General features: G+C 30.6%; 1 protein-coding gene across 2 annotated transcripts in view; it reads left to right on the forward strand.

Annotated features, from left to right (window-relative positions):
- Positions 1 to 20,713, forward strand: part of LOC115890863 (tyrosine-protein kinase Src64B-like) — a 220,530-nt gene extending 199,817 nt beyond the window's left edge. For both annotated transcript variants that reach the window (XM_030911215.1, XM_030911214.1), the window contains 3 exons: positions 3,430 to 3,559; positions 13,761 to 13,911; positions 19,942 to 20,713. In XM_030911215.1, coding sequence (XP_030767075.1) covers positions 3,430 to 3,559; positions 13,761 to 13,911; positions 19,942 to 20,583 — 923 coding nt within the window. In that variant the 3' untranslated portion in view covers positions 20,584 to 20,713. The remainder of the gene's footprint in view (positions 1 to 3,429; positions 3,560 to 13,760; positions 13,912 to 19,941) is intronic.
- The last annotated feature ends 962 nt before the right edge of the window (positions 20,714 to 21,675 follow it).

Raw genomic sequence — 21,675 nt, forward strand, 5'->3', positions numbered from 1 at the left:
TTATCTTTGCGGAATTTCTTATTTTTAAATTGCCCGTATAAGCTAGACAAGAATTAGAAGTACTTAGCGGTTATGCGAGGGTATCTTTCACTCCCACTGAGTTAATGAATTCAGCGAGAAATGTTTAAAAACGGTCCCGTCTGTCCATAACAGAAGACGGTCATGTCGAACAACTGTAGCAGAATCTCATTTCTTGGTTTATTATTAATTTTTATTGTTATTAGATATAGTTTAAATGCGTTGATGTTGTTAAATATAGTTTAAATTGTTATAAACTTCTGCATCTCTTATTGCAAATATTATATTGCTGCTCACAGCTAGAATTTTTTACATTTGCATTACAGCGCGCGCCGTTCAAAGCCTACTTATTCAAAATTGGTAATGTTTAAAACCTCTATATCTCGAAGAGGAATCGAGCAAAATATCAAGTATGCTATATTTTTTGAAAGGTAATTTTAAAAAATTTTCAATGAATTAAAAATATACAGGGTGTCCCATATAAAAAATCAAATTTTCTGTTGATAATTCTTAAATTATTAATTTTAAAAAAATTATACTTAAACCATTAAATTTTACGTAAAAATGTGCTTTGGAAATGTTTTCACAAAGATGCAAAATTTTCCATAGCAAAAAAGTTACAACGATTTATTAAAAATGCACACTTTTAAAAAACTAACTCCGAAACGGTAACAGATATCGATGTGCGATTTTCACAATCATGTTTTTGATAAAAATTGACCTCCAGGCACTGATGTTAGTTTTCGTCTATCTCCTATAGAAAAGGGTGTTTACCTTTAAAAGCATCCAATTTGACCCACCCTTTACATAGACTTTTCCTTTCAGCAATAATTGTTAGCTTGAAAATTGTAGACAATGATGAATTATGATATAAGATATTTCCTTGGGACTTCCTTTTTGCTTCTATTTATATTATTCTGCAGCATTTTTAAGTTTTGGTGTAACACCAGTGTTAAAATAGTCTTCAGTATCATAACTTCCTGTCCTTCAAACAAAATATTGACTTTCTTTACACAAATTCGAAGGAACAAACAAGGAAATTCAAAATGACAAAAGTTATTTATGTTTTACTAATAGTTAGTATTTCAAAATAAAGTGTAGGTAGGTAAAAAGATGTAAATAGAATAGTATACCAACCTTGGATATAAGATAGTAGCTATTCTAGCACTAGTACACTACTCGGTATACTATATAATATATTGTGAGAGGATTTAGCTAAAATTCATTACGAGAGACACTAGATGTTATGTAACGAGAATGATAGGTTGGGAGAAATACTACACTCTAATATAGAGTTCGTTGAGAATAAGCGATTGAGAAAGTCGGGTTATTCTTATGAAATTCTGAGTACTACGACGGAACAGAAAAGTTACCAGTGAAATTCAGTGTTTTATTTGTAAAATAGGTACTCCTTTTGACATTCGATGTGTGTGATCAACGTACTAAAAGTACCACAAAAGTTTTAAAAAGTGTCATAAGTATGGGCAAATGAGATGAAACCATAAAGCATCAAGTTCAGCAGTGTTAGTGAATAAAAAGGATAATAGTACCTACAAGAAAATTTGGAAACTGTCTATTATGTAAAAATCCTTTGGAAAAATACCACACCTACTTCAAAAATGGTAAGATACAGTGGTGGCCAAAAGTATGGAAATTTTTTACTTTTTAAAATATCACAGAAATATTGCTATGCTTAAACTCTCAGGAATATAAATGAACAGCTTATCAGCAAATAAAAGTATTCCAAAAGTTGCACAGCGAAAAAAATCTGTTTAGCAGTTTTTGTAGGAGAACAATAGATTTCTTGTGGCCAAAAGTATGGAAACCATAAATAAATACATTAAAATTATTTAGTTTAAGCTGATAAACGGTACGATTTGCTTCAGATAAATATAAACATCATGCCCAAGTCTAAATATTTCTCTACGGATTTAAAAAATAAAATAGTTGAATTATACAAGAGCGGTTATAAACAAATTCAAATAAGTAAAAATTTAAACATTTTAATTTTCCGTTTCACCGTTTCGAAAATAATTCGTAAATTTAATAAAACAGGGAACGTTTCAACAGCTTTTAAGTCAGGAAGACCAAGAAAGGTGTGCAACAGGACAATGAAAGTAATGAAGAGAATATCAATGGGAGATCCAAGAAAAACATCCACAGACATTTCTCGAGAAATGGGTGAAAGGGGAATATCGGTGTCTGCACGCACGGTGAGAAGAAGGTTGGATGACATGGGACTTTTTGGAAGAGTTGCGGTGAAGAAACCACTAATATCAAAGAAAAATAGGATGGCCTGCTTTAAATTTGCTCAAGATCATCTCACCTGGTCTTATCAGAAATGGAATATTGTAGTGTTTAGCGACGAAAGCAAGTTTCAACTGTTTGGTAGTGACGGGAGACGTTATGTCCGAAGACCAAAAGGTACACGGTACATGCCCACAGTAAAACATGGGGGTGGGAGTATAATGGTATGGGGGTGTTTTTCTCGCTCAGGTGTTGGTCCTCTTGTTAAAATTGATGGGATAATGGATCGTTTTTTGTACAAAGACATATTGGAGAATAATATGCTGCCTCATGCTGATGAAGAAATGCCACTCAGATGGTTGTTCCAGCAAGACAATGATCCCAAGCACAAATCTCGGTTTGTTCAAAATTGGTTAAATGAACATAATGTTCCACTAATGGATTGGCCCTCAGTCTCCGGATCTTAACCTCATAGAAAATTTATGGGACCATTTGGATAGCAAAATTCGAAGCCATTCTATTTCAAATAAAAATGAATTATGGGAAGTGCTAAAAACTGAATGGGCGGCCATTTCCAGTAAAGATTGTACGAGATTGATCGATTCGATGCCACGAAGATGTAGAGAAGTAATTAATTCAAAGGGATATTCCACTAAATATTCGTAATTTTTATATTATCTTGAATTCTTGAACATTGTCTTTCTTGAGACTGACAATTTTCAAAATTTACACAATGTTTCTGTCAGATATGTCACTCACTCTTGAACTAAATCTAACTACTGAGCTTATATACTAAAGAAAGCCATTTATCCGCGACTGCGTTGGATGCTGTGAGGTTGTTCGTTATGGATACGTTTGATAAGTTCTTTCTACTTTTCTACTGTAGAAATTTCGATACTTGGAAAGCTAAAGATATTATTGTTACTTGATATAAAAACGGCATTTTAAAAATGCCGTTTGTGTTATTTTTGAAAATTAAAGCTGAAGTCCTCTAAGATATTTTTTATTGTTTTGTAATTGTTAGTTACTACGTACAACAATGTATCTATAAATTTTGTCAAATATTCATATTTTTTGTTTCTTAGTTAGATCTTTCACAAAATATTTCATATAGAGTTTATTATCTGTACTTGTTTTATTATTTATTGTCTTACTTCTTTTTAGAAAATGCATATGGATTATGTCACGTATTGTCCAAACCTTGTCGAAAACCAGAACCGAATTTATGGGACTTAGCCCCTACTTATAGAGATAGATGGGAAATTCCAAGGGACGAAATACAGCTTGACAGACGGTAAATTGTTTTTGTCCTACTTTATTTTATGATTGATGGTATATTGATGTCATATAATCATATATCTAGGGATTTTATGCGACCTCGACCATATATTCAAAATAACAGATCAATAGTGTTGTGTATTTAACTACAAAATAGAGATATACCGGGTGCGTCTCGAAAATGGCTCACCCCTATAAGTTTTTAATTTTTTCAGATAAAAAAACTAGATTTGGTATGTTAGTATATGACATAAATTAGGATTGATTGACATATTCAATTGTTTTGGTTACTTCCTGTTTCACCGGAAATGACTACAACTTTTGATTTTTATGCAATTTTTATGCAATGGCACCCTCGGTATATTTCTACTTTTTTCGATAGAAAAATGATACTGAGTAGAATGATATATCAAATGTCTCTAGTACACTATTACAAAATAATTTTATTTCAAAACATGACTAATATGTGATTTTATATTTTTGCCGTTGGTGAAAACTGCAGCTTTAGTATAAAAATAAGTTTAAACTATATTGTATATTTAGAATATATTTTAACATGTTATATGTGGCCCGCATATCCTTATAAAACTTGTAGCAAAAAAACTGTATCAACCTGCTTTGAAAGTTTGTTTTTGGAACAGTTTTTTATACCGATGAGAACTATCGAATGAATTAGACTATCGAATGGTTACTGAATGAATGATTTCAACTATCGAATGGTTTTATTCGAATAAAATCATTCATTCATTTGTATACTAAAGCATATGTGACAACCTCGCCGTGCGACTAAATGGTTATCGTTGAGCCACGACTATCGAATGCTTTTGATAAATGAAATTTAGTATTCGTTTTATTTTTGTGTGCGTCAGTGCATTATTACTTCTTCATAATTTTTATAACTTCGCCTTATAAATACTGTGCTATTTTTGCGTTTATTAAAATATTTAAAATACTAAAATAGTAGTTTTTTTAATTGACGATTGTGTGCGTGTGCATGTGGTCAAAATTTTTCCGAAAATTTGTGTGATTTTCCGCAGCCCAATCTTTCAATTATTTAATTTTATATGGTATATGGTCTATTTTTTAATGGGAAATTTTGAGAAGTAGCAATTTTTTAGAGAGATGAGATGAACTTACAATTAATTTTAAAAATACATATTTGTATTTTAGATGTTTTAATAATATGAATTAGTTGAACTTAATAATCATATTAATTAATGTGGTTAAGTAAATGTGGTTATCGAACTCAAACTATGGGGTGAGAAAATTAAATTGAAAGTTTTACACGTGCCAATTTAAAAAAAAAGTTAACGATGTTTGTGTTTTGTTTATAATAATTCTCTTACATGTAGTTTTTTGCGAAGAAATATTTCATTTATTTTTTAAAGTAAATGCCAGTAAAAGTAAATATTATTTTTAAATAGTAATATAAAGTACCTAATATAAATAATTTTAATTTCTAATTTTTTATTTATATTTTCCTTCCATTAGCTTTTTTCCACGCTTAGAAAATTAATAAATGTTTATATTTCATGATTTTAAAATTTGTTGTTAATATAACGAATTAGTTCTGTAATTATTATTATTTAATAAACCAACGTTGCCAAAAAATTTAGAGACTATATTATTTTTAAATAGGATCTAATATAAATAATTTTGACATTTAATTTGTTGTTTATATTTTGCTACTACTTAAAAAAAAATTATATTAAATGATTTTAAATTTTGTTGTTAATAGGTATAACAAATTATTACTGTTATTATGATTTATTAAACCAGTCTTTGTTTAAAAACATTAAAAATCATTTTCCTCTACATCCAAAATAACAAGTATTATTGCAGTGTAACAACAGAATATTAATAAAAAAAATGCAAGATATATAGACGTACTATTCCTAACTAACTAAAGCCAAACGATAATATTCTTTGCTAATATCAACTAATACCGAGACTAATACCAATATATGGCAACAGCGCCTTTCATAATGTATTTTCTGTGTAAATACTAGCACCTGAATAAAAAAAATAATGTGTCCTTATCTTTATCTGACTCGGCAAAAAATCAAAGATGCCGGCTTCTTTCATAGCATTGCCACCGACCGCTGTCGGGTTTCTCGGAAAGGAACCTCCGTCGCCGGGCGACAACTAAAATCCAGTTAATTCAATTCAATTTTTCAATTCAAAAGTACTTTATTGTTAAAAAAATATATAATTTTTTATTAACAAAGCATATTCCTAAATCTAAACCTAAAATATCTATTGCCAGCAATTTTAACATATAAAAACAGTTCCATCAAAAGCAAACATACGCGTGTAAATATAAAAACAAAAAGAAAAAAAATTGTGTAAATATAAGATTGAACAAAATACAACCATATAAACAAACAAACAAAATTCAGGAAATAGGTTTAAACAACTAAGTAAAATAACATATACAATACATAGAATAAAGATAAGATAAAATATTTCTAAATTCTAAAGACTAATATCAAGGATGTCCCGGTAGAATTCGTCAACGCTGTAAAATGCCCTTTTCAGTAGCCTCCGGAAGGTTTTTATGGAATTAACCAATCTTAAAGCAACCGGCAGATGATTATAGACCTTTCGGCCCTCATATATTATAGATCTCTAATATTTTATTATAATCGATCCTGACGAATAAATGAATTTTATAACTGAATGGTTTTTGCTGCCGAATTACTAGAATACAATATTTCAAGGCAGATGACGCATCTATTCGATAATTTTTATTCGAATAGTTTTCCACGAATGTTTTCTTACTAGCTATCGAATTATTCGAATGAATTGCAACTAGCGAATGTTTCCATAGTATTCATTCGATAGTTCCCACTACTAGTTTTTTATAATCGGAACTTATAAAAACTAGGGGTTTTATTATTTTATGTAGGATTTTTTTATTCCTATTTTTTTTATAGTTTAATTTAAATGGCAGAATATAAAACCGTAATGCTGAATTATTTCAAAATCTCTAATATTTACAAGTTAAAATAGCTTTAAATAATATAGTTACGCGTTTACTTACATATTCATCGTTACATATTTAAATACTCCTCGAATGTACGATAGTTTTGAATAATCTTTTGCAATCAATTTGTCCTAATGATGTTGGTCATTCATTATAAAATTTTATGCACTTAAATGAAGACTTTCTGTCATTTGATGTTTATACACAGGATATAATATTCTTCAAACGAGTTTATTATCGCACAGGAACATTAGACATTCATATATGTAATAGCGGTTTTATACCAAACAATTTATTTGACAAATTAGTTTCATTAAACATCTTTGTCTAATTATTAGTCAAGAACTGTTGAAACTGTCGCGGAAAATTGTTTGTTATAAATATTCGATATTTCTTGAGTAACTGGAAGATAATTATTTATGCAGAGTCGCTGTTATGTATGGAAACGCAAAAAGTTAAATATAAAAATATAGGGTTTATAATAAATAATAATTATTAAATTATAATATCTATTTGCGGGTAATAAATTTAAGTATACAGGGTCGGTCATAAAGTCGTGGCACATCAAAGTTTCATTTTTTAAATGGAATCCCCGGTATATTATTGCATGTTTCGGTTCTTCCTTCAATTCTAAGCAAAAATCGAAATACATACAATGTACCTCAAACCAACCGTTTCCGAGTTATTGACTTTTGAAAATATCACTTAAACAATTTGATTTAATTAATTTCGATATGTTCAGTTTCATTTAACGATGCCATTCTGCCGAAACTGTGATACTTGATAATATCACAGATTATAAACTTATCGTCAAAAGCATTGTTTTTCGTGGTTCCAATTTTCGTAGTCGCGCACTAGTTAAGTTACTAGTTTGCGCACAAGAAATAGCATGCCCACTTATGGCCTCTAACATTGTGCACAGCGCCTGACCGGCCCAGTTATTACGCTGTTTAAACGCGAGTTTATTTTTGCGCACAAGAAATTTTACTCGTTTGCTCATCGTCATAAAAAGCAATTTTCGTACCACGAATTAGGGACAAGATTTTTATCTGTATACATATAGTACACCTAATCTGTGATAATATTTGACATTAGTTCTCAAGTTAGCATTTATAGATGTATAAAACGAGAGTATATCAAGTCTAGAAATTACAAAATTTTCGTTTAACATTTCAATTCGTCAATTTATGTACGTAATACACATAGATTTAGGAAGAACAGATATCACATTATGCATTTTAACCCGATCAAACATTCGGAGGTTGACTACGTACTGTAAAAATCAACCGAGATAGAGAAGGCGACATTGCCACATATCAAATTTGCGCCTATCTACTTAGTTTAATTTGCAGAAAAGGTGACTTTAAAACCTTCACCGGATATCAATAAATCTCAATTTCTTAATTAAATTAATAGTTTATTTTTAAAGAAGCATGCGTAATATGTTATTAACCAGATGATATATGCGTTACTATTAAAAGACATGTTTACTGTTTAATGTGCTGAAACGTCTAGAACTACTGGCAACGTCGCTGCTAGTCTTCCAGAATGAAATGAGCCGTCCGTCCGACCTCCCCTCGCGACGGCCCGTGGTCCGTTATAGCGTACTACGTTTAGCTTACGGTGTGTTTGAAGTCGGAATCAAGTCCGAAGTGAACTTTTCAGTGTTTTTCAGTAGTTTTTGTTTTTGTTTAATGTACTTTTGAATCTGCGAATTTTCAATATGGTACGACAGTGTCAAATGTGTCGATAAATAAGCTCAAATTACCCGAATTTGTCTTTTTACAGGTAGGTATTCCGCCGCGCCGTAATCGTACATAGGCGTCCCACAAGGGAGCCTCTCACAATTAAAATAATTTCTAATTATATTTGTTGAATTTTGATCTATTAAAACAAGAACGTAGTAGCCGGTAATTGAATTATAATTCGTCTCAATTACTACCTAACTGTTGTAGATCATAACAAATTTGAATATAAACGTTACATTTGAAACTTTATTATAAGCCAGAATGTGACATTTTTTTCTTAAAATTGCGTCCTATTTTGGTCATTATATACGATATTCTAAAGGAATTTTGCTCAATAAATAAACAAAGGTGTTTACCCGACATTTTTTACATTTTATTGCTTTATTATATCTGCCCCTTCGGCCTTGTTTAGACAATTTTTTACCACCGTACAAATACATCTTCCTAGAGTTATTTGTATGGTGTGTTTAACTTTTTTTAGAATGGGACGAACTGTAAATAATTCTTAGGCTACTAGTTTTATACATACCTATATAGAGAGCGACCCAGGCCACCAAAAAGCTTTTTACCTATTACGTTTTTGGTTTGTAATTTTTATTTCAATTTTTTACATAAGATGGGGGCCATTGTAACGCACATTTTCAAAATTTTTTGTCAACATACAGGGTGATTCAAACCGCAATACATATGCTTAATACAGTTCATGAAGATTAGGACATTTAACTAAAATTTGATTATCTAATGAAGCTACCTTTGAAAGTAATGGATTTGTAAATAAACGTAATAGGTATTCATTATTATGCGACAGACATCCCATATCTACTGTAGCACACAGATTTTATACTTTTAATGATAAATGCCTTCTATTGCGAGACTAAAAGGCAATTGCCTCGTATCAGAGCCATCATAATACAAGAAAAAGACCGAAAGTAAAATCTTGTCTTATATTTTCAAAAAAAAACACAATTTTCTCATTAAATATTGATTTTAGGTATAGGAAATTATTAATAATACAAACAACTATTACACAGTACTTCACAGGAAGCTATTGATTGCGAACTAACTAAATCGTTACTAATTAGGTACTAATTTTGAAAAGTTCTTTTTAAGATAGAAAAAGGTAAAACTAAAACCTAATTTATCATTTCAGATTAAACGGGAAGTTCTAAATAATGTTGCCTATTCTAAACAAAAAAAATTTATTTATAAGTTAAGTTTTATAACATTCCTAATTAAATTTGGGCGAAAAGAATATTTCTGTTTACTGTAGGTAATTTTCTCAGGGAAAATACGTAAATAAAAATGACTTTTTAAGTCAAAAAAAGTCAAAAGGACAAGTTATTCCAAAAAAGGACAAGTGGCAACCCTAGGTATTTCTGGAATGGAAATTTAATGGCAAATCTACAACTTTGGTTTGAAAATATGTTCCGGCCACCTATGTTTACAAAAATGTAAAAAATGTGCCTAAATGCCTCCATATTCTGAAAAAAAATTGAAAGAAAAGTCACCAACCACAAACCTAATATAGAACTGTTTCGGAAGCCTGAGTCACCCTGTAAATATTCAAAAGTAACTGAAAGTTTATATAGAAGTAACTGAAAGTTTAAATTGAAAATCGACGTTGGAGTGATTTTCGAAAACTACTAACGTTTCAACATAAGTATATGTGGGATATTAATTGTATTATTATATTAGACCTTATAACAAAACTCATCTGACGAAAAAGTGTTAATGTAGTATATTAATATGGAGTAAAAATTTTACTAATTACTTTACTTTTACTTTACTAATTAAATTCGTTCCAAAAAACGATACGCCCCTGACCATTAGAACATTCCCAAATGCGCCTAGTTGCCGGGGTCGGAAATTTTAGACTTCTCTGTCTCTTCTGTCCTTGTTTGACACATTGGAATGTTTGATACACTACCAACGAGTATTTATGAATGAGATGTTCGGTCTATCTTTATAATGTCTTTGGTAATACACAATATTACGATTATTGTATAAAACTGAAGGAACAATTGAAATATGCAATAATATACAGGGCGTTTCATTAAAAAAAAGTTTCATGTGACAACAACTTTATGACCGACCCTGTATACTTAAATTTACTAGTAGCTAATAGGAATTTAAAAACCCATTACAACAGTATCGCAGTTTTGGCAGAATGGCATCATTAAATCAAACCAAATACATACATCGAAATTAATTAAATCGGATTGTATAAGTGATATTTTCAAAAGTCAATAACTCGGAAACGGTTGGTTTGAAGTACATTGTGTGTATTTCGATTTTTGCTTAGAATTGAAGGAAGAATTGAAATATGTAATAATATACAAGGGGTTCTATTTAAAAAAATGAAACTTTGATGTTTGACGACTTTATGAACGACCCTGTATACTTAAATTTATTACTCGCTAATAGATATTTAAAAATCCTATAACTTTTGTATTTAACTTTTTGCGGTACCTCCTATATTTTACCTAATAATCGACCGTTTCCATACATAAAAGCGACCCTGTATAGTAAGGTAAACCTTACTATATAAATCATTATCTGGTGTACTTTCAAGAAGTCTACCAAAAAAAAAATATAGTAATAAACAGAAAAAAACTCAAGCATTCAGTATTCAATTATTCGATGAAATATTTAAAGGAAATGGGATTTGATACAGGGTTTTCCAAAAAGTGTTATAAAAGAATATAAAAAGACAGTTTGTTTTTTTCTTGTCTAGAGTAGCAGATTACATATTATTTTGAAAGTCTGTAAACTTTAAATTTGTTCAAAATTTTTGTTTCTTACTGGCCATTGCTGCAATGTCTGTAGACTAAAAATTGTATAACTTTTGTTTTTACAATTTGGCCGTATAATAAACTAACATGAACATATTAGAGGTTATTTTTATTAGATGAGGCTTTTTATATTGTTTCATAGAGAAAAAATACATTTTTTCGAAAAATAACAGGAATTTGAATGTTCATGTATATTTATGAAACTTGATATGTGGACGTAAAATTAAATTCACTCAGAGTTTTTTCGATAATTTGTCACTTGACGCCCTTTTTGTATACCGAGTGCGTCTCAAAAGTGGCTTACCTCTATAACTTTTTTATTTTTTCAGATAAAAAAACGTTGTTCAATTTTTTTAGGATACTTCCTGTTTCACCGGAAATGACTACAACTTTCGATTTTTAAATGGCACCTTCGGTATTTTTTACCTTATTCAATAGAAAATGACACTCTGAATGGAATGACATATGATATGTCAATTTTGACATTTTCGAATATGGTTTATTTGAAATTGCAACATGCGATTCATAACGACAATTTTACTCGACAAAATTCTAGTTTCGTCTTTTTGTCCCTTAAGTGTGTGCCATTTAAAAATCAAAAATTGTAGTAATTTCCGGTGAAACAGGAAGTGGCCAAAAACAACTGAATACGTCAATCAATCCTAATTTATATCATATACGAACATATATTATAGGGGTGAGCCACTTTTGAGACGCACCCGGTATATGAAGAAGATTTTTGTAATTTGCTACCATGGTATTTGTTGCATGACATATTATACCAAAATATTTCTTTTTGCTGATTATGCTGAGGAAGTTCCACATAATTTTTTATAACTCAATACTAAAAAAAATCTCCATTTCATATGAACTTTTTGGTACACCTTGTATACAGTGTGTTTCTCGCCAATAGTTGAAAGTTTATTAGAAATTAGGTTAGTAGGTACTAAACGTTCTCTAACCCAGTGTGCGTACATATTATCAAAGCAAACCTTTGAAGGAGGGTAAAAGGACAATAACTCACAATCTTTAAGTTGTTTAATTTAAAAAAATTTAATGCTTAAAAAAAGCAAGGGGGCGACATGTTTCGGGAATTTAAAATATTCCCATCTTCAGGCCCAAAGCTAAAAAACAATTCCAGAGGTAAAATTTAAAATACAATCACAAACAAGTTAAAAAGTCAATTTTTTTTATACAAAGTCAAAAAATTATATATATCACAAAATTTGTTCAATCACAGATAACAATATGGTATGTGAAATTTGAAAAATTAAAAACAACTAGACTAAAATCATAAGGTGAGGGGAGCCGTATAATCCACCATAATTAGATAAATTGAAAGAAAAAACAAGGTAATAATCAAATCATACCTCAATGCACAATTCAAAGAAAAATACTTAAGCAATAGTTAAATTTATTTTTAGTGATATGTCTTTTTTTATATATTTTTTGTATTAGTAATGTAAGTTGAGAGTAAATTCCTTCAATCTGTATATGCTGATATTCAGTTTTGTAGGATATTTTTTTTTAGTTATGTTAGTTAAGAACCAGTTAAGAATTTTGTTTATTTTTTATTTTTTAATTAGTATAATGTTGAATTTTAATTTATATTTCAAATTTATTTATTGTAGAAAATTAATATTTAATTTAGTTTAATTTTAAGAAATTTAATATTTATTTTAATTTATATATGTAGAAGAATTATTTTTTATTTTAATTTAATTAAACTTGTGTTCTTTAAAATAAAAGCATACTCACACAAAAGTCACTTAGGAAGTACAACCACTCAGAATCAATAAAACCAATTAGAGCCGTTAACATTTAAAACAACTCATTCATTGTAACTTTAAATTATATAACTCTTCAAGAAGGTAGCATTTCGTTGTAATATCAAATATCTATATCATAATTTCCAAACCATATTATTTCGATTTTTTGTTATAATATTTAATTTTTGACGAGAATTCACATTATCACAGAAACAGTCTTAAGACGAACGTCCATTCTCGTCAAAAATTAAATATTAAAACAAAAAATCGAAGTAATATGGTTTGGAAATTATGATATTTTGCTAATTAACTATTGCTTAAGTATTTTTCTTTGAATTGTGCATTGAGGTATGATTTGATGATTTGACCTTGTTTTTTCTTTCAATTTATCTAATTATGGTGGATTATACGGCTCCCCTCACCTTATGATTTTAGTCTAGTTGTTTTTAATTTTTCAAATTTAACATACCATATTGTTATCTGTGATTGAACAAATTTTGTGATATATATAATTTTTTGACTTTGTATAAAAAAAAATTTGACTCTTTAACTTGTTTGTGATTGTATTTTAAATTTGACCTCTGTAATTGTTTTTTAGCTTTGGGCCTGAAGATGGGAATATTTTTAATTCCCGAAACATGTCGCCCCCCTTGCTTTTTTTAAGCATTAAAATTTTTTAAATTAAACAACTTAAAGATTGTGAGTTATTGTCCTTTTACCCTCCTTCAAGGGTTTGCTTTGATAATTAGGTTAGTTTTTGTATCTCAATTAGATCTTAATAAACTCTTAACGAACCAAGTACAGTTCAATTGAATATTAAAAATACATAACAACACGGGTTGCTGCCTATGCCCTTTAAAAGATGTTGAACTTCGAAAGGACAAAAGCAAAGCAGAGGACTTTGACATAATTAATGTTTTAGATTGGGACGTGGTAATTTTGGTGAAGTGTATTATGGCAAATGGCGAAATCAGTACGAAGTAGCAGTAAAGACTCTTAGAGAAGGAACCATGTCTACGCAAGCCTTTTTAGCAGAAGCGGCCATAATGAAGAAATTCCGACATAAACGATTGGTAAGTGCGAAACATTTTCAGTACATTTGCATGATTTACAGCTTTCGTTTAAATTGTAAACTGTTTATGTAGTAATCTGTTATGAACACGAACTGCTTTAACATTAAACAATTTTCCATGCATGTCATAAAAAACTGATATTTGACAATTAATACTCAAAGAAATAAAATTTTTGAAAAAATAAATAATTATTACAGTTGAGGGTTGGAACCTTTGGTGTTACACAGCAAAATAAACACTAAATCACCACAATACACCAAAACACTTTTACTTTTACACTGGACGCGCGTTTCGCTAACCATGTTAGCATCACCAGCAGATGATTATAAACAGTTTATAATCATCTGCTGATGAAGCTAACATGGTTAGCGAAATAAATAATTGTTAAATTTCAAGTCATATTGTTGTCACATTTTTTTATTATAACTTTATACTTAATAATCTCAATAAATCTTAGACAGCAATTATTATTTATATGTATATGACATTGGATATCTAATCATAGATCAATTAAGACGTGTTAATTTTCAACATTTTTCTACAAAAAGAGGTAATCGCGATTGTAAAGGACAATAAAAGATTTAGCAAATATTGTCGGAATTCAGCTATTGCATTGGTGTGTAAATAACCTTCATATGTCAATTTTTGTATCACAGCAAAATCGATTATTATTTTATTCAATAAAATATACTCGATAGCGTCAATTTTGTTACCTTTTAATTAACAGTATTGAAAAGAAAATAAAGGTCACACCTTTAGAAATTCTAATCCGACTATTATTATGTATTTATTTTTAAAGCACATTGGGCGTATTAAATATTAATTTTATTAGATTTTTATTTGTTGTGTGAAAGTGAAATTGCTACCTTAATAAAAAAATTAATTTATAGTGTGATATGTGTACTATATTAGTACTTTTAATTATATTTTTTGTGTGTTTGGTAAAAGTTACTTAGCTTTTCAATGGAAGTTACCTTGATATCCTTAATTTTTGTAATTGTACCGCTATTTATACCGGGGGCGTTTCAAAAGTGGCTGACCACTATATTTTTTTTTCAGATAAAAAACGAGATTAGGTATGTTAGTATTATTTTAAATTAAGATTTATTGACGTATTCAATTAATTGTTTTTGGTCGCTTCCTGTTTCACTAGAAATGACTACAACTTTTGATTTTTAAATGACACTCTGTGACATTTTCGCTTAAAAAAATTGTATGTAAAATGGTAAAATCGTAATTTTTAATGAAGGAACCAAAAACAATTGAATACGTCAACCAATCCTAATTTGTGTCATATACTAACATACCAAATCTCGTTTTTTATCTGAAAAAATAGAAAAGTTAATGGGGGTGAGCCACTTTTCAGACGCACTCGGTATAACTTCTTAACTGGAATCTTGACCTGAAAAAAAATGACAGCATTCCGTTTAATAATAATTTATAACTTTTGTGTAAGAATATAATTTGAGTTACCTTATCATCTATGAAAATATTTTCAAATTGTTGGCTACTATTGCTCGCAAATTTAAAAAAGAAAGATCGGAGCCAATATAAAATTTCTCTGATAAGAAATTTAATATGAGGCTCTTTCGGAACACTGTATAATTAATTTTTAATATTCAAATATCATTTTATTACAAGTTTTATTAATAAAAAAATGTTTCAAAACCATTTAAACATAAGGGTCTATTATATGAAATATAAAAATTTACATATCGTTTCATTAAAATCAATGTACTGAAATCTTGGAAATGATATATTTTAACCAAATTGTTACCAACAATATACGAGGGTTATCTTTTATATTTTGCATATACAGGATGAGTTTCCTTGGATGCTCTCTATGAGTATCTCGGAAACTACTATTAGATATTTCGAAAAAAAAACATTCGGTTATTTTAAAAGTTCTCCCTAATTTCATTATAATCAATTTTAGGCAAAAAGTTTTCAGATAAAAGTTGTAGATAATCACATCCTTAATGACATTGCGTTCTCCGTTTTTTTTCTAAAGCCTGTCATTTTTGACATATGACACAAACATATCTTTTTTCAAATGGAAACCATAGTTGGCCATTGCTTTAATGCAAGATGCAAGTAATTTTTCGAAAAAAAAATATTATAGTTTATATCGCTGGAAATCTTAAAAATGGCGCTTTTTACGAAGTCATAGCTAACTATGGTCACAGATTAGGTATACTATATGTATACAGATAAAAATATTATCCCTAATTCGTGGTACGAAAATTGTTTTTTATGACGATGTGCAAACGAGTTAAATTTCCTGTGCGCAAAAATAAACTCGCGTAAAATAACAATAAACAGCGTAATAAAGAGATATCGCTGAACCGAATAGCGTGCATGGACGTTAATAAGGCCAGGTGTTATTTCCTTTACGTAAGGTGGTATTAACTCTCTTCATTTATAGTTATCGGATCGGAAAGAATTCTGTTCGCGTCGCGTCCGCTATTTAAACTTAACCTAACTTTGAATTTAAAACTTTGAAATTGTTTTGTTTACTAGGTATTTTAAAACTAAAGGGCTAAAGTGCTTATTTCCAGTGCTTTATTGTTCAACGTCTGCCAGTGGGTTTAGGGTAACAAGCAACAAATTCTCTTAGAAGGGCTAAGTCGTCATCTGCTGTAAGCCTACGCCTCTTTATAGGTTCTTTAATATTTGAAGAGGTGGAATCCATATTTTGGGCCATATTTATTTAATTAAAACTAATTCCAGCTACTTAAATATCAAATTACCTATTAAAACTAAAGCAATAATTCAAAACAATTCAAACATAACCTAAAATAAAAGATCTCGCCGGCCGGCCCCCGTTGTCAAATACCCGCATATGCCCATTTAAGCAATTTTTAAGCGTTATTTAGAAATATCGCTTTGTGTAATTGATCCGCAAATTACGTCAGGCGGTAACGTTATTAGCGGGTGTTGCGTTAAAAATTCACTCGCGCATATCGTAACCATAAGGTACGCGTAAATACTGCATGACGCTATTCGGTTTTCCGATATGTCTCTAATAACTGTGCCGGTAAGGCGCTGTGCACAATTGTAGAGGCCATAAGTGGGCGTGCTATGTGCGCAAACTAGTAACCTAACTAGTACCCGATTCCGAAAATTGGAACCACGAAAAACATTAAAGAAAAAGCAAAGTTTATAATCTGTATAATCTGTGCTATGGTTTCCATTAAAAAAAAACATGTTTGTGCCATATGTCAAAAATGACAGACTATTATTGAAAAAAGAACGGAAAACACAATCTCATTATGGATGTGATTATCTACAGCTTTTATCTGAAAACTTTTTATCCAAAATTGGTTATAATCGATTATATCGTGCGTACTTATTGTTTGCCGGAAGTAATTGCTGAGTTTCGGAAAATTAACCCTCAACGACAAATTATCCTCCATCAAGACAATGCAAGTTCCCAGCTCAAAGCCAGTCTTTAAAGCAAGGAAACATCGAATTGTTAGACCATCATCCATATAGTACAAACCTAACGACTTGTAGCTTTTGTAGCAGAATGTCCACTGGAGAAAGAGACAGGGGCACAGGCACAGCAAGGCCTTTATTTCAAGGGCCTAAAACCGCAAAAGAACTGTTAATGCTTAGCAGGAATAAAGTGCGGATTACAACAGGCCTCTTGACAGGACACATGCCTGAACAAACTCAACCTGTATCAAGGAAGTCTTTGCTGCAGACTCTGCGATAAAGATCGTGAAACAGTTCCAAAAAATAGATGCATCTAAAAACTTGTCGCCTAACCAGTCCCACCGCTCACGCACGGCCACTGTAACATTCATGTAACATACAAATGTTTATACATTTATGTTTGTTAAAATTACACTTATATAATAAACCTCTACATATTTAGCGATTAGAAAACCATTGAATAAATCTCTAAAACCTTATATAAACATTGAACGTTGAATTACTAATCCTAATAATTATTTTTAAAATATATAAATTTACGATGCAACTTGTTGCATGGTTGTTTTCACTTTTCTTGTTGCCTAACTACCATTAATTAGAGTAATAGTAGTTCTACATTCTCGTTTTTCGCACTATTTGGTATTTGGTTGGCATTGACATTATTTATTTGTTTTTTGCAGTTTTCTTTGTTTACGTCATTTTTTATTTGCGGTGTGTTTAATTCAGCATGATTTTTAGGACTATCAAATGGGTTTGCTCATTTATTTATCTGCTCATTGGTGTTGGCTTCAAATTAAAGTGGGGATTTTTCTCATTTTGTTGAATAAACAAACACAACTCGCCGATTTACAATAGCACACTAAGTCAGATTTTTTAATTTTCGAGTTATTTAGTCATTTGAATAAAAAAATCAAATATATTTATGTATACAGAGTGAGTTTTCTACGATGTTCTCTATGGGTATCTCGGAAACTACTGGAATTAGAGAGTCGGTTAAATGGGGGAAGAATTGCAGTTTTGTGATGACAAACATACTGGGCTTTTTTTTCACAAAATTTATGTCTTATTTTGAAAAAATAAACAAATTTGGGCTATTTTAAAAATATAAAAATTCTCCTTAATTCCATTATAATCTATTTTAGACAAAAAGTTTTCATATAAATGTTGTAGATAATCAGATCCAATGAGGTAGTAAGTGTTCTCCTTTTTTCTAAAATCTGTCATTTTTGACATAATATGATACAAACGTATGTTTTTTTTATGGAAACGATAGTTGGCCATGACTTTTTGGCGATATAAGTTATAATATGTTTTTGTTTTGAATTACGAGTTTTATCACCAATTCTTATCTTTTTTAATCAATTTTGCTTAGCCATGGAGAGAAGTTCAATTGTCCTTGCTCTCAGAAATGTCAAACAGTCAAACTATCATCATATCACATAAATTGTAAATAGGAAAGGATTCTGCAAAAGAAGAAAAGCGTGTGGTTGAACTCTTCTTGAACCATACATTTTCGAGAATACGTTGACGGGTGAACGTTACTGACGTATTTTAGAGAACGGGTTTCAAGACATTTTATTATTATAGTATTATTTACGCATTTTATGGTACTCAAAACAATAGTAGATTTTTTGAACATTTGCTAAAATAACTTAAAGTGTATCTAGTGATATAGCTTTTTAAATTTTAATTTGTTTAATGTGGGTAAATTGTAAGGAACCGTTTAATAAAATATTCTGTCATTTTATAAGTTATGAATCATAATAGAATAAGATTACCAGGCCAACTAAGTGAAATTAGTTAAAAAAAGATAAGAATTGGCTATAACTCACATTAAGGATGTGATTATCTACAACTTTTATCTGAAAACGTTTTGTTCAAAAGAGATTATAATGGAATTAGCGGGCATGTTTAAAATTATCGAAATGTGTTATTTTTTGCAGTATTTAGTAAGCTATAAACTTTTTTAAAAATCCGCATATTAGTTCAGTCATTGGGGATTTTTATTTGGAAAAAAGTCCGGAAGTTTTGCAACTTTGCAGGTTTATGGGCTTTGGGGTCCCTAACTAAAATCCATAAAATGCACATTTCCAGACTTGCCGCCATCTTGCCAAGATGGCGGCCAAAATCGGTATTTTGTGAATATCTCGACTATGGGTTTTTCGCGAAAATTTGAGGAGAGCAAAATTAAAGAGAATAAAATTTCCTATAAAAAAGGTTTTATGAAAAGTCAACCGTTTAGGCACAAAATCCCTGGAAATTTTACAATTTTGCGTAAAATATGATGTATTATTTATAGTCGATTTTATTTATTAATATGTAATAAGTAAAATAAGCTATAAAACAAATAAATCAATTAATCACTAAAATATTAGTTATTAATTTAAAAATAAAACGTAAAACTCTTTAAAAAATGATATAATAAATATATTTTTTGTCAATTTTAAATTAAGATTCATCTAATAAATCCATCACGATCTGGCAGCGCTGTCGCCATCGCTCGTCACTCAAAGTTGATCACGTGCATCCGAAATTTTTTTGCGATTACCATATGTCTAAAATTCCTGAGTACATTGTACGATTTTCTTTTAGGTCGCCCTCTACGGCGTCTGCAGCGAACAAGAACCAATCTACATCGTCCAAGAGTACATGTCCAAAGGCAGCCTGCTCGACTTCCTACGCAAAGACGAGGGCAAACTCCTGGAATTCGAAGACTTGATCTACATAGCGTTCCAAGTGGCCAGCGGCATGGAGTACCTCGAGTCCAAGCAGCTGATCCACAGAGACCTAGCCGCCCGTAACGTACTCATCGGCGAGAACAACATCGCCAAAATCTGCGACTTCGGCTTGGCTCGGGTCATCGAAGACAACGAGTACTGTCCGAAACAGGGATCGCGATTCCCCGTAAAATGGACCGCTCCAGAAGCCATAGTTTACGGAAAATTCTCCATCAAATCCGACGTGTGGTCGTACGGAATCTTGCTGATGGAACTGTTCACTTATGGTCAAGTTCCGTACCCGGGGATGCACGGGCGGGAAGTTATTGAGCTGTTGGAACAAGGTTATAGAATGCCTAAACCTCCGTCTCATTCGCTGCCCGACGAAATCTACCAGATCATGCTGAAATGCTGGGACGCGATACCGGAAAAGAGACCCACCTTTGAATTCCTCACGCACTACTTCGAGCGGTTCAACATCACTAGTGAAGTTCCTTACAGGGAGGTGCCCGATTAAAGAATCGATCGCCCGAGTTCGGTGGCTTCTTAGAGTGATTTTTCGCCAAAAAAATATGTTTTTTGTTTCGTTTTTTTTTCTACAAGCTGGTTGCGAACTGTATTCCGGAAACTTCGGCAGCATATTCTGCAGATAAAAATAAGTAAAAAAGTTCGTATAAATGTATGTCCAAAAATGCTTAGTTTCGGAGATACAGGGTGCAGAAGTTTCATTTTTATTTCGTAGATTTTTTACGGGCGCCACCTACATATTTTTAACTGGTTTGAAGAGTAATTAATAACTTTTCGGTCGTACCTGTATAAAACTACTATAAAAAATATTTTTCTACAAACGTCAGTAAAAATGTAAATTTTAACGCACGCTGTCCGTGCCTAAAATGTGACATATATGTATGTGTGACATTATGTCACTGATGGTAAAAGTCATTTACTTTTAGCACTGGTGATTTACTTTGAACACTGAAGCGATAATTGTTACCCTAGCAACCATAAACTCCATAATTAATTTGATTTCAGAATGACATATTATGAATTATTCATTAACATAAAAAAGTAATAATACCTTGATATATACGAGCATAAACTAGAGATGGGCGGTTATTGGTAAAAAACCGGTTATAGGTTAACCGGAATTATCTTTAAAAAATAATAACTTGACAAAATTAACCGACACAAATTAACCGGTTATTCAAATAACCTAACCTAGCAAAACTAAATATTTAGTTTTCCTATAGGTTTACTTACCTCTACACTCCATAGGTCTACTTCAAATTTAGATAATAAACTTAGTTAAATCGCATGATTAAATAGAGATTGTAGCAATGTAAGTATGTATATGTACAAAATGAATTTAAATAAAAATGCTAACCTCACTTTTTGAGTAGACATGGATATGATATTAAAACTAGTAATTACTTAACGTTCAAATAAACCACACAACTCACAAGTTCTACAATCTACAACCAAGTTATTTTAATCAAATACCAAAGAAAAATAAGGAGACTGAATGAATAGATAATGAAAGATTATCTTCATTCATTACTTGAACTTCAATTTTGTATTCTTTAGTCTAAGCTTCAAGAGAGACTTCAAA

The sequence above is a fragment of the Sitophilus oryzae genome, unplaced genomic scaffold, assembly GCF_002938485.1.
Source record: "Sitophilus oryzae breed Bouriz unplaced genomic scaffold, Soryzae_2.0 scaffold_935_pilon_pilon, whole genome shotgun sequence".
In the NCBI taxonomy this organism is placed as follows: Eukaryota; Metazoa; Arthropoda; class Insecta; order Coleoptera; family Curculionidae; genus Sitophilus; species Sitophilus oryzae.